Raw genomic sequence first — 23,410 nt, 5'->3', positions numbered from 1 at the left:
GGGATCACCCCTCCCAGGGCAAGGGGGGCCTTCTAACCGGAGGCAGGGGTAGAGATGTGTGAGGAGACAGGAAGGGGAGGCGTGCTCCACAAGCAGGAGCAGCCCGGGGCTTCTGATGAGGATGGAATCCTTTGAAAGTTTACAAAGGGGAGGTATGTTGGTTTTCACAAAAATTGTTCTCACAATATTTGTATTTTACAAACAGCTAAGAATTATTTGTGCCTATCAATGGAGATTTGAACCCAGGGAACGCCATTACTGGGCTTTTGCTCCAGCCATGGCACCACAGCTGACTTTAACTCTGGAGTCACACCTTCTTTTTGAGCCTTTGGTTCCCCATCTGTACCTGTGGCAACTGTGCATGCGGTGGATCAGCGTGTGTGGGGGCTGTGGGGGTGGGGGTGGGGGTGGGCGGGCAGAGTTCAGGGCCCTGATTCAGGTGTGTGCACATTGGGGACAGGGATGGAGGTTACCAAGGGGGAGAACTCAGCGGAGGAGAACCTGAGAAGTGAGGCAGGGAGAAAAGATAGTCAAACTTAGCCCAGGAACAAGGCTCCAGACTAGGGTGTGAGTGAGTAGAAGGTGAGAGCACAGTAAACTCCTTTTTCCTGAGAACTCTTAGTTCCTAGAAACATAATCTTAGCAGAGTGAAATGAGCATCCAACAGGAAAGGTGGCAGGCACCAACGGGGCCTGGGACCTGGGGGCCACCACCCCAGGGTCTCATCTCATTCCCATCTGGGTAATATCTGCCAACCTCAGACACAGACTCAAGGCAAGATCTACAGGGCCCCTGTCCCTAGAGTCTAGCAAGGAGTCCTGAGCCCACCACCCGAATACCCTCCAGCCTCCCATCCCCATCATGAGGAGTCACACACGAGTGTAAAAGCCATGTTTGTAATTATCTCCCAATGTGACCAACACAAAACAGATAGCTGTGGCCTGCTAGAAGCCAGGGGGATAGTTCTTGACACGCATGACTCCCGGGGTGGAGTAAAGAACGTAGAGCTACGGCGGTGACCTCAGCCTCAGGTTGCAGGATGGGCACAACAGTCACAGAGCAGGCTCCCTGAGGTGTTTTTTTCCTGGGAGAAGGGCCACTGAGTCACTACTGGCCAGAGGCAAGTGGTGGGAGTAGGGGCAGGCTGTGTCCATGCTAGCCTTGGACCCCCAGGACTAGATTCTCCAAAATGCCCTGATTCCTGGTTCTCTCTTCTGCTTGAACCCACTTTTAAGTGCTAGGGGGATCCAAAGAAGAGAGCAGTTTCTGGCCAATGACTCCTGGCAAGGGTGGGGGACCCCTGGAGAAGTCTGTGACCACAGCTCTTCTACCACCTGTCCACCCTTTGCAAAAGGCAAGGGGGAGGCATGGAGCTTGACCCACCAGCAGAAGCTCATCTGGGTCCTTTCCAAATTCTCTCTGCTCAGGCTCTGGAACTTGCCTGGGTCAGACTCCATGCAGGGGAGGGAGAACATGGAGGGGCTCTTGCTAGCATTAGGGTCTTCATCATCCTGCCCACAAACAGCCTGGGTAGAAGGGCCCCTCCATCCCACCTACTTAGCATACTGCTCCTGCTTTCAGCAGGAGTCTAGCCCCTCTGCCCATTTCTCAAGGGACAAGCAGTGAGGTGCCCAGACTCCTGAAACCCGACACTGCTTGTGCCAACCAGTCCACAGAGCCTGTACAAATGTGAGCATCTCCTCCTCTCAGGCAGCCTGAGGCCCAGGATGGTGTGACAAGAATGCAGGCCCGTGCCAGATGGGGCATGTGCCTGGCAGGCCCGCTTGGGTGGGAATGGAAGAGAGGAAAGGGAGTGTTGAGAAGTGCGATGCAGGCTGGAGGGTCCTTCCCACGTCCTGTGGACTGTCCTCAAGTCTTCACTGTTGACAAACTAGCTGTTTTCACTTGCATCTCAGTGACAAAACTGTATTTAAGTGACCAATGCTAGAGATCTGGACTGGAGAGCAAAGGAGGCAGGCTAGAGCTCACTCTGGGAGGTGGGTATATGCAGGGGGCTTGGCTGCCTCCTCAGGGGCCAGGCTGGGCCCCCAGTGCTCCTGGCAGTTGTAAAGAAAAGCTGGCTGCCAGCTCTGGCCTCCGCCCTGGATTCTTATCCTGGCTCAGAACTGTGGTTGCGATTTACCCAGTGAGTCTGCCCCAAAAAAGGAGTGGGGCCGGATCTGCAGGGATAAAACAGGTGGTGATTAGAAGGGGGAACAGCAGGCCTTTCTGCACACCTTTCCATCACTCCCATTCTCCAATAGATGGGGCTCCCTGGGGACTGGTTGGCAACTAGGCCTGTGGCCTTGGAGGACCCCATGGTGGGCTCAAATCCCCAGTGATACTCCTTCCACCAGCATCCCTTACCTGGAAGGCTTTGCTTATCCCCACCACAGAATGTAGACTATTGCTATAATAACACAGGAGAAACTGATCCTCTGTCTCAGGGACATCCCTGGTGTTGATGTATACCTGCAGGGGAGAACAGACAGGAATGGGGTCAGCTCCATGACCCTGGGCCCCACCCGGTTCGCAGGAACAAGTTATCCAGACATCTGTTCCTTCCAGAAGATGGAGAAATGCTGAGGCAAGCCTGCCTGCTGGAGCTGAGGAACACCCGTCTCAGGAAGGGGCACAGGTACCTGGTTCAGCCCGTCACTGTAGGAGACGTGGTTGTCCCTGACCCAGACATAGGACACGTAGTCATTTATGTGGCGCAGCCCCACCTATGGGAGAGGGGATCAGGGTAGTCAGTGGTCTGGGAGGATATGGGACATACGGCAAGTACTAAGGAGAGGATGGTCCCACTTATGGGCTTGGGGGCCCCTCACCACCACCCCCTGCCCCAGACAGGCAAGGACCCGAGGTAGGTAGCTCCTTGGGCTGTGTGCCCTGCTCCTGTGAGTCCCAGGAAGGATAAACCAGGGCTGATTAATTCCCCTGGCTCACCCACCACGTCACCTTGTACAGTCCAATCCAGTCCCAGGGGCTGCTGAGGAAGTCCGGAGTCAAGGAGTAGCTGATCAACATGTCGTCCTCCATGGTCCACAGGCCCTCAGGTATCAGGGTGATCAGGGGGGCAGACATCAACGATTTCAGCTATATGCAGGGGTGTGGAGGGGGTTGAAATCCCATAGCAGCACTCCCTCTGAAGAGACTGCCCTCACTGTGTCTTTCCAGCAGGTCAGGGTCAGGGGGAAGGAGGGTCACCTGGGAGATGGGCACAGGACTCCACTAGGCTGCTCCAAAAAAGCACCAGACCTTGGCTGGCCAAATGGAGAGAGAAAAGGCAAAGGCTTTTCAGAGGATGGCTAGGTCCTGCCAGGGAAGACAGGGCTGAGAGCCAGGTGGGGAATGGGGGAGCCAAGTTCTGAGGAATGAAGCTGGAGGAGTTGCTCAGAGGTTTAAGAAGCTGGGCAGCTGCTCTTCGGCCTCCAGGGTTCCTGACCCAAAGAGGCCAAGATCCAACTGTGCACTTTGATGAGAGCAGCTATAGGACAATATAAGGGCACAATGGCAGAAGGACAGACAGACCAGTGGGAACAGGCAGAGGCTGAGGGAGCAGCCAGCAGCCAGGATACAGGGACGGAGGCAGCTCCTTTGAAACTCGATCTAGGTAAGTTTAGGACAAATAAAAAGAAGTCCTACTACACACAGTAGGTAATGAATGTAATGGAACTCATCAGCCCCAAGGGAGAGTACCAAGGGGAAATGGAAACCTATTCACAAAGGGTTTGAACACGTATTTGACAGACAGAGCCATCAACAGCTCCTAAGAAGAGCTGGGCTACCTGACCTGGGAGGAAAGGCAATCATGTCCTCCTACCCGCCTCCCCCAGGGATTAGGTGACATCAGAATCCAGGGCTGAAGGTCTGGGGATGTGGCCTCAAGTGGCTGTTCCTCTGCTAAGTGCCAGGCAGCCTGGAGGTTTACCTCCAAGTCAAAGGTGCCGGTGACGGGCTTATGGTCACTGATGCTGTACATCATGTGGCTGACGTAGCTCCTCAGAGACAGGCAGAAGTGGGGGTCCAGCAGCTTGGAGGGGTGGGGACCAGCCTGGGGCTGCCGTTTCAACCTCCACAGGATGCGGTCGGTCCACGCAGGTTTGCGTTTTTTCTCACTGGGGGTGAGGGAGACCAAGAACAAGGAGAAGAGTCAGCACAAAAGCAGGAAGGAACCCAGCTTGCTAGGGCCTCCGACATCAAGGTCTACCAGACGGTCAGGTGACCCTTGGGCCAGAGTTAGGACGAGCCTGGGCACAGGCAGGAGTGCCCATTAGGATCAAAGTATGCTGGCCGCTGTCAGACTCAGCCAAGGCCCCTCAGTCTAGCCTACACTTTTATTAATCAAACTGTCAGTCAGAAACATTCCATCTCAAATCTTTTGTCTAGAACAAAAGCTGCAGATCAAAGAAGTGAAGATTTGGATTTTGGCATGAGACCTGAGCTTAAATTCCCTTCCCCACTACTAAAGGCGTGACCTTAGGGCAAGGGAAGAGAAGCATTTATGGAGTGCTTACTGTGTGCATGAGACTGTACCCTTATCATTCACTCTTTTTTTAAAAATTTTATTTCTCTTCCCTTCCACCCCACCCCCAGTTGTTTGCTCGTGTCCATTCGCGGTGTGTTCTTTTGTGTCCACTTGCATGCTCGTCAGGCAGCATGGGAATCTGTCTCTTTTTGTTGCATCATCTTGCCCCGTCAGCTCTCCATGGGTGGTGCCACTCCTGGGTGGGTTGCTTTTTTTGCATGGGGCACTCTCCTTGCAGGGTGCACTCCTTGCACATGGGGCACCCCTACATGGGGGACACCCCTGCGTGGCATGGCACTCCTTGCACACATCAGCACTGTGCGTGGGTCAGCTCATCACACGGGTCAGGAGGCCCTGGGTTCGAACCCTGGATCTCCTATATGGTAGGTGGACGCTCTATCAGTTGAGCCACATCTGCTTCCCATCATTCACTCTTTTTAAGATTTACTTTATTTTTTTTTACTTCTCTCCCCTTCTCCCCACCAGTTGTCTGCTCTCTGTGTCCATTTGTTGTGTGTTCTTCTGTGACTACTTCTATCCTTATCAGCGGCACCGGGAATCTGTGCTTTTTGGTGCATCATCTTGCTGTGTCAGTTCTCTGTGTGTGTGGTGCCATTCCTGGGCAGGCTGCACTTTCCTTCGCACTGGGCAGCTTCTCCTTACGGGGGGCACTCCTTGCGCGTGGGGCTCCCCTACATGGGGGGGACGGCACTCCTTATGTGCATCACCACTGCACATGGGCCAGATCCACACAGGTCAAGGGGGCCCAAGGTTTGAACTGTGGACCTCCCATGTGGTAGGCGGACGCTCTATCCATTGGGCCAAGTCTGCTTCCCCCATCATTCACTTTTGACCGGTGGCAAAACTGAGACTTAGAGGGGAAGTAACTTTCCCAAAGTCACATAGCTATTAAGTGGTGGAGCCAGGATTCAAGGCCAGGGAGCAGGACCAGAGCATGCGCTCTTAATCACCATGCCAACCTCTCTTTGGTCTCAGTTTCCTCATCTGTAAAATGGGGATTATAATAGTAATTACACCTCATAGGGTGCCTGAGATGACTAAATGAGATAAAGCACATAAAATGCCTAGCACAGTGTCTGGTACCAAGTACGTACTCAGTAGACATTGGTTATTATGTTCTTTAGCCTCAAGAGTCACCTGAGAGACCTCCTGCCTATTGTTCACTTATCAGCTTCCCTGTTGAACCTGAGAGGCTGTACTGCCCCTGGAGACTAAAGGGCTTTACTCCTCTTAGGCAACTGAAGTTGCCAAAGACAAGCAAGTCCCTAACCCCTAACCCAGCCTTGCCCAAGCAGCTACTGGGGCTTTCGCTAAGACCTTCTGGAGCCTAAATGGAGACCGCTGACCCCAAGTCTTGGAGTAGGTGGGGAGGGTGGTATGGAGGGAGGAGAGGACAGTCACTGTTTCTGGGCTCCTCCTCCCTGGATAGGCTCCCTTGTCTTGAATGAACCTACAGAATATTAAGGCTGATCAGATGACTTCCTTTAAGGAGTCTTCACTGGCTCCAGAACTAAGTTCGAGTCCTCAAGAATGGCTTTCAAGGTGCTCAGGAATCTGACCTCGCTGTCCTACTTCACCTCCCACCACTTCCCCAGACCTACCCAACTCTGGTAAGTCTTTCAAGCCTCTGGACTTTTGCAGTTTCTGCTGCCTGGAATGCCCTTCACCTGGGAGGGGCCCAATTCCAATGTTGCTTTTGTCATTATGACCTCATCCCTCTGCTTCCAAAGCATTTTATACCTGTATTTATACAATTACATTATATCGTAATTTTCCATTTCCCAGGCAACATATCAGTGAGGAACTCTGAATCTCTCTTCTCAAAAAATTGTTCATCTGATCTTAATGTATACAGTTTCACATCCTGTAATAAGTTTGAAATGCTATTTTTGTTTTCAGCTTTATTTAATTACATTTTAAACAAACCTTTCTGACATATACCTCTATCACTTCAACAGCAATATAGTATTCTAACCGTGGAGGCAGAATGGCTTCGTGGTGAACTTAGACTCTAGAATCAGACCAGATGAGAGAAGGTTTTGCCCTATTAATTAAGAGCTATGTGGCCTTGGGCAAGTGACTTCTCTAAGCCTCAGTTTCTTCAACTGTAAGAGGGGGTGATAAGAGTACTGCTTTAGGGAAGCAGATGTGGCTCAATTGATAGAGCATCCGCCTACCATACAGTAGGCCCAGGGTTCGAACCCAGGGCCTCCTGGCCCATGTGGTGAGCTGGCCCACACACAGTGCTGCTGCACGCAAGGAATGCCATGCCACGCAGGGGTGTCCCCATGTAGGGGAGCCCCATGCGCAAGGAGTGCGTCCCTCAAGGACAGCCACCCCCATACAAAAAAAGCACATCCTGCCCAGGAGTGGTGCCACACACACAGAGAGCTGATGCAGCAAGATGACGCAACAAAGAGAGACACAGATTTCCAGTGCTGCTGAACGAACACAGCAAATGGACATGAGAGCAGACAACGGGAGGTCAGCGGGGAGGGAAGGGGGAAGGGAAATAAAATAAATCTTAAAAAAAAAAAAAAAAGAGTACTGATTTAAAGAGCAATTGTGAGAATTAAATAAATTAAGGCGCATCAAGGGTGTGGTCAAGAAGCAGTAACTCTGGCCAAACCACCGCCTGCTTGTTGGCTGCCTGGGTGGTTTCCAACCTTTCACTCTTGTGGTGTTCAGAGAACATCTACATGTGGTATTTCCATCCCAGTTAACTGACTCTGAATCTACCTTGGACATTTTGTACCTAGCAATGCTTAAAACTTGGTAACGACCTAAGCTAATGCACCATTCTCTTTTAAAGCATTCTCCCCTCCCCCCCCACCTCACTTCCCTATTATGGTGAAGAGCCTGTGCTTGCAGTCCCTTGAGACCCTTCCCTAAGTCCTGCCTCTCCTTTTTCCTCAGTACCTCTCAGCCTGCCCTCTTTCCTCCTTTCCCATGCCTTGGTCCAGGCTCATCACCGGATACCTGCATTGTTCATTCTTTCAACAGAGATTTATTGATCCCATATACGCCAGGCAACTGGGGATACACTGAACTAGATTGACAAGGTCCTCAAGGAGCTTATGTTTGATAAACAAAAAAAAAAAAACAGATGAGCAGAGATGCATGCATATAAACTAAATATTACACATTTTCTCCCAGTTCTTCCTTTCTAGTAACAATAGCTAAAAATAGGGTCCTTCTGTGTGTCAGGCACTGTGATAGGTGCCTCACAGACTATTTTAATCCTTCCAAAAATCCTGTGTTACAGGTCCTTCTACAGGACACTGGAGCTCAGAGGTCACCCTGTCCAGGTGGAAACGGGATGTGTGCCCAGGTCTGGTAACTATGGAGCCTGGGTTCCTTCTGCAGCACCCTACTCTCTCCTCCAGCTTGCCCCGTCTGGAATCTGTTCACAGCAGCAAGAACCATTTAACAGTGCACATCACCAGAATGCTTTTTGGCTGAAAGGCCATGATATCGGACAAGAACTGCTTCTGAAGATGTTAGCATGCTTTCTACTTTCAAAAATTAAAACCAAGTAGCTCTGCAAGATCATCTTGACTTAGATTCTAGAAAATGGAATGATGTGCTCAATTTCTGGGTCTGAAATTATTTTTCCCATTTGCTCCCTGTAGAAGGGTTCACTTTTAAGTGTCTCACTGAACTCTGGGCCATGGTTAACATGCCAGGCAACTAAGTCTCTGGGGCACAGATGGAACATAAGTCTCGACTTGATCACAATATCCGCTGCTCATTGCCTAGCAGAGATTAACTGGGTTCATAATGCCGATTGTAACAAAACCCTATTGCCAAATACTGACACCAACAGGATTTCCCGGCCCCAGCCCTTCCACCCTCCCCTGTAATGGAGCTGGCCTCGTCTCTCATTACATCTTGGCTCAGGGATGCAGCAGTGGCTCGGGAAAGCTGCATACCATGCCCTGCATACAGTTCACCCCCAGTCCCTCTGTCCAGCTGCAACAGGTCAGGTTCTTAGCTGGGTCAGGCTCCACACTGACTGGAATGCCTGCCCTTCTCCTTTCTGTCAAACTCTGCTGCCTCATTCAAAGCACTTCCCTTGACAACAGCTCTCACTGACCCCTCCTGGTTTCAGCTGCCCACCTCCTTACTATTTGCTCCAATTTCCTTCAGCACTTTCGTGCAGAGTTTTGGGAGCCATCTGTTGGCCACCTCCTGGGCTTGAGAGTGTTTACTGGAATCTCTTTGCCATGGGTGAGTCACCCCACTAGACTGGCTGCTCCTTAAATACAGTCTTCTCCTTTTGTCCTCTCGGGCTTCCAAAGCAAACGTGGCAGACACTGTGCTACATACCAGGGATGGCCAGACATCAGGGCTACTCTCTGCTGTCTGGGGAAGAAAGGCACACCATGTCTCAGCAGCACCATCAAAAGCATCGTGTGTGCAAGGCTTGGAGGCAGGAGAACTCGCAGTGAGGCAGGGGAAGGGGCAAGGAAGGTTTCCTAGCAGAGATGATGGTTGCTTAGGTCTAAGAATGATTACGCAGGAATGTCTCTGTTCTCCAAGTGGGGCTCAGGTGCTGCCAGCCGCAGAACCTCCCAGCTGCCTCTGCGCCCTGGCCCTGGCAGGGCATATTTCAGTTATGATGTCCTCCTCTAATGCCCCTGTTCTGCCCAAACATTCCTTCATTTCCTGGGCTCCAGGCAAGAGCTAACAATACTGAAAGCTCCTTTTCTGGAGTCACATAGACTTGAGTTCAGATTCTTGCTTGATCACTTACTCTGTTGCTATCTTACTTAGATACCCCGTTAGACTCAATTTCCTTATTTATAAAAAGTCAATAATAACAAAATCTACTGAATGTGGTAAGAGGTAAGTGAAGTGATACATGTAAAGTTCCTTGCACAATGCCTGGCACGTGGTAAATGCTGGTTGATGCCGGTCACAATGAGCTATTATGCGGAAATAAGTATCTGCCTCCCCCTTAGCAAGCATTTGCTGTCCCAGTCCTGCCTGCTTTTTTGCTGTAGTCACCAAGATTGGCTGTGAATTTTGAGGCACTGTGGCCTAGAGGAATGCACTATAGACCAAAGAGTGCAGAGAACAGGTAGGAGCCCAGCAACCCTACTCCAGCCAAGCCACCTGGGAGTTTCTTTACTTCTCTGAGCTCCTCTACCCACTGTCAGACTCTGCCAACTCCAGTCCAGACAAGCTTGCCGTTTGTAACGGCTGTCCAGTCTCCTGCTGGTCTCCCTATCATACTCCAGGGCAAAAGGATACCTAGCCACAATGCCTGTGAGCAGCTCTCTTTCTGCTGGCAAGAGAGGATTAGAAATCAACTGGTAGAAGGTTCCAGCCCTCATGGCCCCAGGCTGTCCCTTCAAGGCCTTACATTTTCCATGATGACTCCCCTTCCAACAGATGGCAGGTTCCCTCCATAGCCTCTTTCTGCCCATGGCTCTGGTGTCAGGATTTCTTCATCTTCCTGGAGCTGTGGACTTGGGCCAGAGCCTGCCCTCTTACCTCTTTTCCTGCCTGCTCCGTTGCCCGGGCTGGGCCCTGTCTCCAGTGTTTACTGCCTCTTCTTATGCAGACTGCCCTGGCTGTGACCTCAATCTGTCTTGCTCCACACTCCTGCAATGGCTCCCTCTTGGCCCTTCCTTGATGGGGACATTTTTGTTCTGCCATACCACTCTCAGCACTGGGAATGCAGTTCTACTACTTGTCTTGGCCAGGCTAGAGAGATACCTACTTACCCCTAAATATCCAGAGACCTAGGCTGGCCCAGGTGAAACAAAAAGTAGTACAGCTCAAAATTTCTTCAAAGAAACTATGGTCCTTATCCTAAATTGGGTCAGGGACCTGTTGCCAGAGCTTCTTTAGCCTCTTGCCTAAGCCCCAGGTTATCGTGGTTACCTGGCCCCTTCTGAGCTTCTTAGAAAAGTGTTCAGTAAAACTACCACCTAAAGACATGAATCTAAAAATAACAACAGGAGTTACCATTGAGTGCACACTGGGGGCCAGGCCTGGGCCAAGCCTAAGCAAGGTGCCATTCAAGCCTCAACCCCAGGAAGTGGGTACTTGTTATCATTCCCCATTTTACAGGTGACAAAATTGAGGCGTAAGGACTTTGTCAAGGTCGTACAGCTGATGAGGAGCAGAGCTGTGCTTCTAACTACTAGATGCGCTGTCTCTGTACTGTTCCCCAGGAAATTCCTCCCTGACGACCATTTCATAGTATCACACAGTCCTGAGCCACTGACAGGCCAGGACAGGGGTACTTGCTCCCATTAACTGGCTGAGCTTAACTTTCTGCCCCTGAAAGCACTAGGAAGTGAGAGTGAGGGTTCCCAGAATGCCTACGTACAGTCCCTCGAAGTCAGGAGTCAGCTGCCTCCAGCCCTTCCTCTGGCCAGACAGCCCCCTCCTGCCCTGTGCTTGCCAGCACTGGCTCCCGCCTTGCCTGCTCTGGGGACAATCTGGGTCAGCCCCCACAGCCGTGCCTGCAGACACTGCTCCTGAGAGCCGATGGCTGTTTCTATTCCTGCCTCCCTGACACTTCTATTCTGAGGCAGCTCCCACTGCCACCAGGACCAGCACAACCTGACTTTCTGAGCTGCCTGGCCCCTCATCTTAAGCATGTCACTTTCCTCCCCAGAGGCTAATTCCAGATCCGTGCCAGGCTGATCCTCTCCCAGTGGGGCCTCCTCACCTGGTATCATAGTTGTCAGAGTTCCTATCGAACTTGTAGGTGGGCGGGAAGAGCAGGGGGCCTTCCTGAAACTCCCGGAGCAGCAGGTCGCGTCTTTTGGTAATCACGAGCTGTAGAGAAAGGCACAGTCCCCATCGCCCAATAATCCCAACCCAATGGCCCAGCAGTACTCTCTAAGCAGGGGATCTGTCCATGCCATTAGGAGTGGAGCAAGAGGCATGGCGCACCATTCCACTTTTTTAGTGCCCCGCGGGGAATCTCATCCCCTAAAGCCCTGTCCAGGAGAGCAGTTGAGTCCTTTTGGAAACATTACCCCATATTCCCAGGGGAGGCCACTGCCTGCCACTTTCCAGTCCTGGGACTACAGAGACCAGGCTTTGAATTCCGTCTCTCTGTGAGCCACTAGCAGGCATGTATCAGAGGGGATGCAGGGGTAGCCAGGGAACCCCAAAGGGATGGTAGCTCATTCTCCAGGAGGCAAACAAGCCTGAGGATGGGAAAGACAACAGGGAGAGGCTCCCTTAACAGTTCCAGAACCTGGCAATTGGCTGTTTGAAGGCAGGGGGGCAGAAGATGAGGAGGTAGGGACCCAAATGCCTGCCTGGCTCCCTATTCTAAAGCACACCCAGTGACTGCAACCCAGATGCTCCAGGTGAGGGCCCAGCACTGACAGGATTGGTTGCCCCAGCCCCAGGCGTGAATCCCTGCAACATTCCTCCCCGCCTGGGAACAGAGACTTCTGAGGCTTGGGGATAGAGAACAGCCATTAGGGAACGGGAGCAACACCTCTGGACCACCACCATGGATTTAGGTCACCCCTCTGGCCCCTCCCCTCACTTGATACCTGATCCTTCTCCCACAGGTCACTGTAGCGACGACTTTTAATGGATTCCCGAACAAAGTGCAACCCAAAGTCCTCAATCCGGAAGTTCATGTCCCCGAACCAGAGAATGAGGCTTCAGAAAGAAAGGAGGGCAGCCTGAGGGTTTGTGATGAAATCAGAGGGGGTGGGAGGAGCAACAGGTGGCTCAGGCCTGCTCAATCTAGGGGCTACTGGGAGTGAAAAGCTCTAGGGTGCAGGTGAGAAGCCAGAGGTTAAGAGATCAGGTGAAGCCAAGCCCAAGAGACCAGCTCAGAGGGGCATGTGGCAAATACAGAGCAAGTTCTAGACCTTCTTTCCTCTCCCTCAACTGGCTACCAGGAAAGGCCAAGAAACAGCCTTGCTGTTTCAAGATTCTTAACCTGGGATGTTTAGGACTGTCGAGTTTCTAGGCAGGACAGAGGGGCCAGAAAAGGGGGTGGTTTCCAAACCTCAAGTAGGCAGAACTAGCTGGTGGCATGGATGTGTCATCAAAGAAAGGTCTGGGAGAGGAAGGGAGAAGGAGCACGACTGTGGATGGGGAGCAGGGACCAGGCAGAGGACGCTAGCTTGGAGTGGCATGGGGGAGAGGGCAGGGAGTGTTTGCAGCACCACCCTCACTCATGGTCCAGGATGTTGGGGATATCCTGCCCCTCGAAATTCTGCATCTCTAGGATCCGGTCAAAGTGCTCCAGCCGCTGGTCATTGTTGGCCAAGTGGGGGGGCAGGTGGCAGTTGATGATGCTGACGTAGTAGCCATAAAGCTTCAGGCAGATGTTGACGCCCCCCTTGTTTCCCTGGTAGGAGAGGTGGGTAGGAGGGTGGCAAGCTGCTCTGGGTTGGACAGACCTCTTTTCCCATCCCAGGCCTGAAGGGAGATAGTCTCACCTCCACCAGAACCCCCCGGGGCCAGATACAGTTTCCCAAGGTAATCTCTCCAACCACACAGACCAGCTCACCCAGCCCGAGGACTCGGGGTACGAAGATCCCTTGAGGAGGGACAGTGAGTGGAGGGCAGGGTGCTCAGATTCATTTCCCTCTTCATTTGCCCAGCTCTAGAACTCCCAGACCTTCCCAGCCCGACTCAGACAACAGCTCAGATCTTACCCAGTACCCAAAGAGGCCAGTGGGGGTGGATTTGGTAGAGAGGATCTGGATAAAGGGCAGATGCTGAAGCTTGGCAAAGACCAGTAGCAGGAGCCCCTGCATGCGCACACAGGAGACCTGCAGGAAAGGGGACAGTGGTGATGCATTTTGTCTCTGGAGAGCCCTGAGATGCACACAAAGCCCAGCTCCAGGGTCTCTGGTCTGAATCTCAGAGTTTTACTCCTTTCCTTTCCTCCTCTCAGCTGCATTCTGGGAAGTGAGCAGGTTTCTGTTTCTGCTCCTGGGTTTCTGCCCACACATGCCTAAGGGGTGCTTCTCCCTGCCTGCTCTCCTGAGACACTCTGGCATTCGGGCCCGCTGGCAGGGCCTCAGAAAACAGTGTGGCTACAAGGATAGGGGCGAGGGGCACTAGCTTTGATGTTAGTCAGATCTGGGTTCAAATCCTGTTCTGACTCTAAGTATTGGTTACTGGGCAAGTCTCAGACTATTTTCTCATTGACAGAGCAGGAGTAACATCTATCTCAGATGTTGTAGGTTAACTGGCAGCTATGACTTTTAGGCTTCAGGATTCTTAAAAGTAAATACAATCCATCCAAACTGTACAATCAATGGTATCTGGTATAATCACATAGTTGTGCATTCAATACTTCAATCATTATTAGAGCATTTTCATTATTTCAATAATAATAATAAAAATAAAATAAATTGTATGTTTTATTAATATATATCAATAAAACGGATTTGATAAAAAAGGGAAAAAAAGTAAATGCAGGGTAGGAACATAAGGGAGCTTTCTATATCTTGATTTGGCTTAGAGAGTAACACTGGGGGTGTGTGTATGTGTCTGTGTATATATATAAATACACCAAATTATATACTTCATATGTCCCTCTCCCCATCAGCCTGTAGTTGGCTGAATGTCCATGAAGGAAACACAGACGTAAGGACAGTGAGTAGAGGACACAGGCCCACAGGTTGGGGAGAACAGCTATCATTACTGAAATGCTCTGCATACACTATTTCATCTCATTCTCACACAAGCTGTAAGTAATCACTGCTCCCACTTCACAGGTGAGGGAACTGAGGCTCAGAGGGTCCAGGAACTGACTGGTAGGACTATCTGGATAGTGACAGCAAAGGATGAGGACTGACAAAATTCCAGCCATCTGAGTCCATGGGGGCTGGGGTGGGAATGGGCCGAGGCAGCGGCTGACTCTCAGGACCAGGCTGTCTACATCCACCACTCAAGTAGCTGTTTCTGGAGCATGAGGTGCAGAGGCCAAGGAGGAAATCCCCGGGTGGGGAATGTGTACTGGGCCTTCCAGGAATTATGAAACTTGATCCCACAGGCCGGAAGCCCTGGCACAGGAGAGAAGTCAAAGCAGGGGGAACCCCAACCCCAGTCCTGAGTGAGGGAGGCTTAAGAACCTAAGGTTGGGAAGAGATTATTTCAACTGTATCCTCGATGCTTCCTCCCCAGTGCTCCCTCTCTCCCATTCACAGGCACTTATTGACGATGGAAGCATGGCGAGGAGGTGTGGAATGTGAAGGACTGACTCCCAGGGTCAGGACAGGAGCCAGGAACTGATAAAGATCCGGAAGAGATTCAAGCTATCCAGCTAATCTAAATCATGCAGCAGGTTTGGGCTACTGCATTCTACCACAAAGGTACCAGTCTACTTTGTTAAGCAGCAAGAAAGTGGGGTGGAGGATGGGGTCAGGGCAGGGCAAAGCTAAACTGGAAGTGAGGGTGGGACTGTGGGGAAAGGCAGGAGACTTCTAGGGGAAGAGGAAATGAAGTAGGAGGAGCTAAGGAAGGGATTGGAGGGAGGTGGCTGGGAACAGGCTAAGGGAATAAGCCTCAGGCCTCTCGCCTATGGCTGGCAACTCCCCACCCAAGGAATAGGCTGCCAACAGGACTCTCCCCTCCACCCCAGTTCTTGGCTGCGGGACAGAGGGGCATCCGCTCTGGGTTCCAAGATCTCAGGTGGCCTCCCAACCTCGGGGGCCTGAATGGGTAGAATGGGTTGTATCCCCACCATAAGCTGAGCTAATTTCCTTGGCTGGATTCCGTTCTACCAATCCTTTGCCAGTCAGCTGAAGCACAAGGGAGACTGCAGCTTTGGGAAGGGAGTGGGTGGTAAGAGGACCCAGCTCCAAGACTGCAGGAAGAGGCTTCTGTGTTAGACTTGGAGGGAGCCCAGGGCTCGGGGGCCGGCATTTTCTAGCTTCAGCAGCAGGACCAAACCTGTATTCCCTCCTCAGAAGGGCACACAGCACTGGCCCCAGCACTCTCAGGCTATCTAGGGTAACAGAATTATTCTGTGTGGGTCAGAAGAAACCCAGTCAAGTCACTCAGGAGAGGGAAGAGGGGATTCTGGTGTTTCTAAGAAGCACTGCGTGCTGTAAATAAGAGTGTGCTGGGCAGAAACAGTGAAGATCTAGCAATCTAGAGCCTTCCTGTGGAGTCTGTAGCCTCAAGACTCTACAGAGTATCCTGCTCCCTCAGCCTGAGAACCTTTTCCTCCATACCTATCTCCCCTCCCCAAATCCCAAGACCCTGGGGATTTGAGGTACATATCCTTGATGACCAGAGGACAAGCTCTGATACCAGCAAGCTAGCCATTGACTACCCGCCAGCCTTAGAGCTTAATAATCACAAAGTCTGAAAGATCTGGATTCAAATCCCAGATAGCCTGTGTGACCTTGTGGGGAGGCAATCTCTCTGCATCTTGGTTTTAGTTGTAAAATACCCATATTTCAAGAGGGTTACAATTTTTAAATAATGTATATAAAGAGCTTACTTATGCTGAACACAAAGTCAGCACTTGACAAAAGGTAGCCATTGTTTATTACACTCAGGGATTGCAGACTGGAGGTGAGGTAGGCACTGCAGAGTTAACAAGCCGTGCTGTGTCTTCCCTAGGGAATTCCCCCAAGCTGAAAAATACCAAGGTGTTAAACTAACCCCTGGGGTGCCAGCCCAGCTCCAGCTACCTTTGGAAAGCAACAAGGCAGGCAAAAGTCCCAGGAGACCCAGTGCCTTGGAGGTTTAAACCTTTAAGTAACTGGGGATCAGACTGAAAGCCTGAATGGGGGCAAGAAAAACATATCAGATCAAACAGCTGGGGCTTGTTACAAGAGGCGGGGCACATTTTTCAATCACCCATGAACTTGTGAGTTACCTTGATGAAGCTCAGAGGGGAAAGCACATCCATGAAGAAACTGCTCCATGGGTCTTCAAAGGCAGTGTCAGAAAGGAGGCTCATGATCCCACAGTTCATTTCCTGCAAACTGACCATCCCAGGTCAGAGGCTCTACCCCTGGCCTGGAGGGGTGTGCCTCTGCCACAGATACTTAGTACTGCCCTCACCAGACTCTCAAGCCCTGGGTTCTCGTGACCATGATCTCTCCCTCCCCTGCCTGTTGGTCTCCAACTCCCTACCATTGCTGATCCAGGGCAAGAGACACTGGACTGGCCCCATGTAGGCTGAAAGCGCCCAGCCTTCAGACTCCAGTGAGAGAGGACAAATTACAGTGGTTCCCGAGAAGGACAATGTGGGACTGCTCAGACTTACCTGATCTCAGATATAGGGATGGCTGAAGGGGACCTGCTGACACCTACCCAATGATATATATGTCCAGATTCAGGTTCTGGTTGTTCTGCTGAAGCAAGTCATTGAGGTCTGGAGGGGGTGCTGCAGAGGCCACATTCCATGTCACAACATGTATGCTGTGGAAGGGATGCAAAGGGAAGTCATGGAGGGAGAATAAAACCTTGTCCAGTTCAGTGGAAGAGGTCTAGGCCTGCTAACGGCAGCACCACTATCCAATCAATTCAGAAAGGGAAATGCGAGTTTCTATATTTGAAGTCCCTCATCTTCACTTTTGTCCAATGAAGCAAGGAGGCCCACAGTGCCCACACCTGGCAGGACTGGTGTTGCTTACACTAGTAGAAATGCCAAAGGGAACCCAAAGGTTTGTCTTTTTTTTTTTTTTTTAAGGCGGTACCAGGGATTGAATCCAAGACCATGGTAAGCAGGCGCTCAACCACTTGAGCTACATCTGCTCCTCCAAAGGTTTCTGAGTCAGGCAAGGGAAGGGGTGGGGATGGGCTGGCTATCCAGGAATTCCAACAACTCTAACATCCATCCAAACCTCAGCAAACATCTATGGCTCAGTGTGGAATTTCCCATACCATTTCTCAACCTAGGGGCAGTACAAGGATAGGGAAATTACGAAACAAAGATACCACCCACATTCCCTCCCTTACTCCTTTCTAACATCCCTAGGGCTCAATCAACTCTGTCAAGCACTTCAGGAAGCCTAAGGAACAGGTTTCTCAAAACCTCTTCCAAAAGCCTACCCTCTTTGGGGAAGTCATCAGTTAGATAACTTTCTCTGCTTCAGCTTCATATGTGCCCTAGGGAAGCAACAGCACTAAATCAGCAGCTCTGGATCTTTTTAGAGGGTGAGCAAAAAGAGGAGACTTGGAGATCTCTTCAACTAAATTGTCCCAGAAACACACCACGGAAGCCCCAGACTGTGTTGGATACTGAGCAGGCAGGGGCTGCAAACCCTGCCAGTACCAAGAAGAGCCGCCAAGCCTGTGTGATTCCAGGAATGTCCACACCGGGAGTTTCCTGAAGCAGGTGAAGACCTATAATGGGAGAGAGTACAGGAGGGTGGGAGATGGGGAGAAAAGGACAGAATGTTCTCTGGACTTTGGACATCTCCATCAGACCTTGTTCTTAAAAGCAGGACTTGCAGAAATCCTAGGCCTGTTTAAAGGAACCTCCTGCCCCACCCTAAAAACGTAAACAAAACAGAACAAGACCCACCTTCCCAGGCACTCAGCCAGAGAGTAAGTGCTTCATTTGTTTACGATCTCCCCCTGCCGTCCAACAGGGGATTAAGGAGGGCAGTCCTTTTACTCAGTCTCCTTGTATTTCCAAGAGCTGTTCTTAATGGATGGAGCAAAAATTGGGACATTTTGCCCCTACTTTCAGGACTCATGATTTAGCAGCAAATCCTTGCATCGTGATCTGCACTAAGTTGGTGATTAATGTTGTTCCTTTAAAGAGCAGGCATGGGACCATACCTCACTAAAGGATCTTATCTAAATCTGATTTCAGATTTCAAGAGGTCACAATGGGATCAGGCAGACCCCATGATAGATCTGCTGATCAAAAGTAGGGACAAAATTTCTGCTCTAGTGCTTGGGGGAGAATGTCTTACTATCTTTAACGTCAAACAACCCAACGCGGCTGCTGATCCTCCAGAGCAGGGATTCTTAACCTTTTTTGTTCCACGGACCCCTTTGCCAGTCAGGTGAAAACCACGGACCCTTTACTAAGTCCACACTACACTGTGTATTATTTAATAAATATATCACACCCGCACCAACACGTCCCCACAAGAATAATGCTTTTTTGAATTTCAATACAAGCTCATGGACCCCTTAAGTACCCCTGCTCCTGAGACCAACTGGGGCACCTGCTTGGGGGCCCCAGTAGGAAAAAGCTCGGCGACCTCACTTTAAAGTGGGCGTGGAGCTCGGGTCCAACATAAAGGTCCCTCGACATTGGCCTTGGAGAATTTGGGGGGCCGTTTTATCCATTGGGAGATCGGGTGGGAAGGTGCCTGGGTCAGGCTGCCTCTGAATCAGAGGGAAGCATGTACACCTGGCCCTTTCTCTCCCAGTTTGGTTCCGCCCCAAGACCCACAGTCCCGACTGGGTCGGAGAAAGTGACCCCGCCCGAGCTGGCCGGCTTGCCCGCCGCCGTCTTCCTCACCTGAGCTTCCTGGCACTAGACTCGATCGGCTTTTGCAGGTCTTCGGCCGCCATCGTCCCCACGAAGAAGCCCGGCGGGCTCCTGTCTCCCCACCTCAGCCAATCCTGTCCGGATCTACCCCTCGGACCTCAGGTCCAGACAACGCTCGCTGGATTGTTTTTCTTCCGGCTTCAGACCCTCCACCTCGGCTTCCGTAAGAGGCCGGCCTAGAGCGCACCGAGGGTTCTGGATGGCGCGGCTCGGGGGAAGAGGCGGGCCTCTCCAGGGAGCGCGAAACGGTGAAAGGTTGATGAGAGGCTTAGGGGATCGTGGTAAGTCAGAGACACGCCTTCTTGTCATCACAGCACGTAGCAGCACTACCGCGACAGGCGGGCGGGTGTGGTAGCCGCCGCCGCCCGGTGCGTACCGATCTCGGTTACTGGCGGCTTCCAGGATGCCGTGCGCAAGGCTGGCCGGGAGCGATTGTCTTCCGGCGGAAGCGACCGCCACGACCACTCGTGTTTCCTCGACCCGCCTCTGCCCAAGTTTTCGAGGCTGCCTGGCTTATTTTACGAAAGATGAATCCAAGGTCTCGGACCCCTGCGCTCCCTTCTCTCGGGCTTTCCAATACCCAGAGATCCAAAGGGCAAAGGTCGGGGCCTGTGTGGGCACCATCCTGCGTGTAACCCAGTCTCACAGGTAATTTCCCAATTAATCACAACCCTTTCATGTGGTCATCGGAGTTCTTCTCTGCTCACACTTGGAAGTGTTAACGCTTTTCAAAGCCATTGGATTACCTATTACAAGTGGGGCGTTTTGGGGGTTCCAATGAAAAATATTTCCTTCAAATCAATGTTTTGTTTTTAGGGAATAGACATAGCATGATGGGAACCATGAGGTTCCTCAGAAAAATGCACACTAAATTTTATAGTTAAGCTTCAAGTGGTTCACAAGCCCCCAACCCCACCCCCTTCCCAAAACAGATTAAGAACTTATACTATAAATGTTAAGCTTGATAGGGGTGGGAAGGACAGTAAGATGTGAAGAGAAGGGAAGACAAAGGCAAATAGGAAATTATGGTTATATTACATTCAGATATCTATTTGCGTAAGTAAATTGATGCTGGACTCCAGAAAGCTGTCTAAGATTTTATTAGACTTTTTACCCCAATATACCTGTATTGGAAGATTCAGACAAAAAGGCACAAACTCACATTAAATAAACAAGGTATTCTAATCAGTTCTACAAAGTGTATTTTGTAAAAGAAGTGCCACTAGGAACCAACCAAAAAAAGTCAGGGAGTCCCAGCAGGGACTGAGAGAACTTGGGAAGATACACACATGCCCCCAATACTGACCCTGTCCCTGACCTCCATGCGAAGACTGAGCCCAGTATCCCTCCTACAGAGGCACTGCTGCTTCCAGTTGGGACCATGTCTTGGGAAATCTAATGGAAGCAGCTGGTTGGAGAAAGGGCATGGCACATCCTCAGAGCCAACCCCCCCTGAGTCCTAGTCAGTTTGGGAGGCAGGTGAGGAGGGAAGGGGGTATTTAAAAGAAGCCAACACTGTTGCCCAGCAGCAACACCATCCATGGGGGTGAAATGGACCGGGGTCCTCCTTCCTCTATCTTTATGAGTTCAGCTCACGATGATACTTTTATTTCAGGTCAAACTGGGGCAATATGTGGAGGTGGGAGAAGCCAGAGAAAAGTCAGATGAAGAAAATGTCCCCCGCCCCCCACCACCAGCTGAAGGAATATTCCTGGATCTTAAGCAGAGCTGAAGGAAGGGCACTAACATCTGCTGACCCTCAAACCGCATAAACAACTGTCTGCTTTGAATATCAGTTTGTTTTTCCCAGGATAACCCACTTCTAGACTTTGTTTAGTTGATGAATGAAGAAGGGAAATCTTTAAGCACAAATGTAAGAGTCAAAACAGGAACACATTTACATTTTTCTCCAGTAGGAATGCCTCTTCTTCAACTTTTCCAGTCAAATAAATACTAATAACCAACTGAAATGCAATAACTTATAGACCCCACAAGGTGAGGAGACCAATAGAAAGGAAGGTGTCTGTAAAAGGACATATCATGGTCCCAAAGGGACTTCAATGAAGGTCAAAGCTGACCAGCTTGAGAGGTCTGAGCCTGTCAACGCTTGCTCTGGGAGGACCACAGGAAAGCATCCATCAGGGTGTCACAAGTGTGATCCTGTCAGACACTCCCTTATTGCACTTAGAAATGAGTAAGGCAAAGCAAACTACAAAAGCATAAGGATAAATCATCCCATTCTACTTCTTGCTCCCCTAACAGAGATTCGGTCTCTCTCATTAGGCTAGCACTGGCTTGGATCAATGCATACTCAGATCAACACACTTCCCGAGGCTTGGGAGAGAAATGTCAGGTTGCATTATAGGGCATACTCAGGTTCTGCCAAGTTGTAGGAAATTATGGACCCCTCAGCAGTTTCCATTTGCCTGAACCTGGACTTTCTCACCAGCCTACTCTGGTGTAGTACAATCACTACTTGCACTTGATTGTCCAGGACAGAACTCCGTGTGGGGACAGGATACATCGAGTCCTTGATCCCCAAATTCCTTTCCAGCACCCCTGAAGACAAGAGGGAACATGTTCTGCTGGGAAGGAAGCTTTTTGCATGCTCATGTGTGCAGCATGAGAAGATAAGGGCTCTTCATACCTAACCAGCCTCAAAGACAGAGGACAAGGATCTAAGAAAGCAGAGAGAAAAGGATTATTGCTGAGTGGCAGCACCAACCCAAAAGGGACCAGGAGCAGGGACATACCGAGCTCCTCAGGGGATCAGGCTGGTAAGTATATATGTGACAGACTCAATTCTAAGGGCCATGCTGGACCAGTCCCTCCAAATGGGGAACTGTATGGGGCTCTGCTGAGAGACTGAGACAGCGTGGGCAGGAGGGCCGAGAAGCCTTAGGTGTTTCTAAGAATAGTGACCAGAGATACATTGTCAGGGCTGGGATTATTCATGTTAAATTTTCTTAAGAGACTGGCTGGGCCTTGAGTGCCTCCCTGGTTTCAAGAACCTCCTAACAATGGATCACCAGGAACAGAGGTCAAGAGTTATGAAGCCACACTGCTATTCCGTGAAAATGGCGGAAAAAACTGCATTTCTAACTCATCCCCTCTCCCCAGGTCAACACTCAAAATTATGAAGATCTGCCCAGGAGGCAAAACACTCAATTTATCCCAAGGTTGAAAACAAATTGAAATCACCACATCACAAAAGGCAGCTATTTCGAACGACTAAAAATGTCACTTGGAAATAAAGTTGGGCATGGAGCACACACAGAAGTGGGTCAGAACATAATGGAGAGAGAGGCAGGAGCTGTAAATCCAGTGGCCTCCATGCCACACATCTCCGAGGAGCAGGCTCCCGCACACACAGCTTCATAATACCAGATCTACTTGTTCACAATATTAAAGGGCATCTAGAATTTGCTACAGTAAGGGACTGAAAGTTGCTTGAAGAATGGGCACAGAAAGGCTGCGTCCAAAGATGGTCTGTCATTCGGGAGGGTGGAGCTGCTGGGCCTTCCTGTTGACCAATGTCTTGCAAAACTAGAAGAGAAATACAATTATTAAGAAAACGGTAAAATAGACACACACTGTAAGTCATCTTTAATGGAATTTCAGGAGGAAGGATGCCAGTCAGTGGGGAGATGGGGGGAGGGAGGACCCTTGAGGCCAAGCAGTGACTGAGAGGCTGGCATTGTGACAATCTTCTTAATCCGACACTTCTATCTCCCAGATTATGGGACAGGGAGAGGATGCTGGAGGCCCCCCTTAGCTTCTTAGTGCTTGAGGACAGCCAGTGTTTGATAAAGTAATCTTCTCTTAGACCCTGACAGAGAGCAGGGCCAGGTTTTTCATTCTGTGACCAAGATCACTGTGAGCTCCTGGAATAATAGCAAGTCTAGAGTCCCGGGCACTGGTAAACCAACCCTGGGGAGCCAATGGGAGGAAGGGGCTTGGGGAAGAGTAACAGCATGAACAAATCTCATCCTGGCCCTAGGACCTGAGAAGAAACGCTGTCCTAAGCCCTGAAAAGATGCCCCCTCTGATGAAGACTGCTACTCAGTATGGGATCAGGGATATATTAGAGGAAGGCAATAAAGTTCCAGAAACAATAATCAATGCTAGGGAAAGCTGTCTGGCCAGTAAGCTTTCCAGGGGAAGGGCAGGGAATGCCAGCATTTGGGAACTAGTTCTGTCATGGGGAGTATAGGGAATGCCCTGGTTTCATCTTCGAATGGTTCACAACAAGAGGGGAACAATAAATGGGAGCGGATAAGCTTTGCTTTTACATCCACCACCCCCACCCCACCCCCACTTCTCCCTACCCTGTCCATGTGTCCTATCTGGGTGGTTCTTTATTAAAACAACCTGTCCCT

General features: G+C 50.6%; 2 protein-coding genes and 1 long non-coding RNA gene across 5 annotated transcripts in view; 1 reads left to right on the top strand and 2 right to left on the bottom strand.

Moving 5' to 3' along the window:
* Positions 1–882: 882 nt before the first annotated feature.
* Positions 883–19,469, bottom strand: INPP5K (inositol polyphosphate-5-phosphatase K). Of its 3 annotated transcripts, none has more exons than XR_002795216.3 (12): positions 19,002–19,469; positions 16,832–16,939; positions 16,392–16,500; positions 13,207–13,323; positions 12,721–12,896; positions 12,085–12,196; positions 11,241–11,350; positions 3,935–4,121; positions 2,954–3,099; positions 2,643–2,726; positions 2,368–2,472; positions 883–2,180 (listed from the first exon to the last, which is right to left on the bottom strand). XR_002795216.3 is itself a non-coding variant. In XM_004483770.5 (12 exons), exons 1-12 carry the CDS (start codon positions 19,052–19,054, stop codon positions 2,121–2,123), a joined length of 1,359 nt encoding a protein of 452 aa, XP_004483827.1. In that variant the 5' UTR covers positions 19,055–19,469; the 3' UTR covers positions 883–2,120. The 3 variants fall into 3 exon arrangements, 2 of the variants coding, with proteins under 2 accessions (XP_004483827.1, XP_004483828.1); XM_004483770.5 differs by having other exon boundaries at positions 2,962–3,099; XM_004483771.5 differs by having other exon boundaries at positions 2,962–3,099; positions 16,392–16,493; positions 19,002–19,214.
* On the top strand, positions 19,255–20,995 carry LOC131274833 (uncharacterized). The gene is made up of 2 exons (XR_009182150.2): positions 19,255–19,679; positions 20,647–20,995. It is a non-coding gene; the product is annotated as an uncharacterized lncRNA (long non-coding RNA).
* The window catches only part of PITPNA (phosphatidylinositol transfer protein alpha), a 38,287-nt gene continuing 34,993 nt past the window's right edge, over positions 20,117–23,410 (bottom strand). The window contains exon 12 of the mRNA XM_071210404.1: positions 20,117–22,577. The gene's annotated coding sequence lies outside the window, so the exon portion shown is untranslated. The remainder of the gene's footprint in view (positions 22,578–23,410) is intronic.

This window comes from Dasypus novemcinctus, chromosome 21 (assembly GCF_030445035.2).
Source record: "Dasypus novemcinctus isolate mDasNov1 chromosome 21, mDasNov1.1.hap2, whole genome shotgun sequence".
In the NCBI taxonomy this organism is placed as follows: domain Eukaryota; kingdom Metazoa; phylum Chordata; class Mammalia; order Cingulata; family Dasypodidae; genus Dasypus; species Dasypus novemcinctus.
Note: the sequence above shows the minus strand (reverse complement) of the source record. Positions and strands in the feature narration are given on the sequence as shown.

Bases quoted from the DNA above. Each gene is read 5' to 3' on its own strand.
- INPP5K (XM_004483770.5), bottom strand. From the start codon at position 19,054: ATGGCGGCCGAAGACCTGCAAAAGCCGATCGAGTCTAGTGCCAGGAAG. The intron at 13,324-16,391 runs GTAACTCACAAG...CCTTTCCTGCAG, and splicing joins CCCCTCTGAGCTTCATCAAG to GTCTCCTGTGTGCGCATGCA. The intron at 12,897-13,206 runs GTAAGATCTGAG...CTCTCCTACCAG, and splicing joins CTGGCCTCTTTGGGTACTGG to GGAAACAAGGGGGGCGTCAA.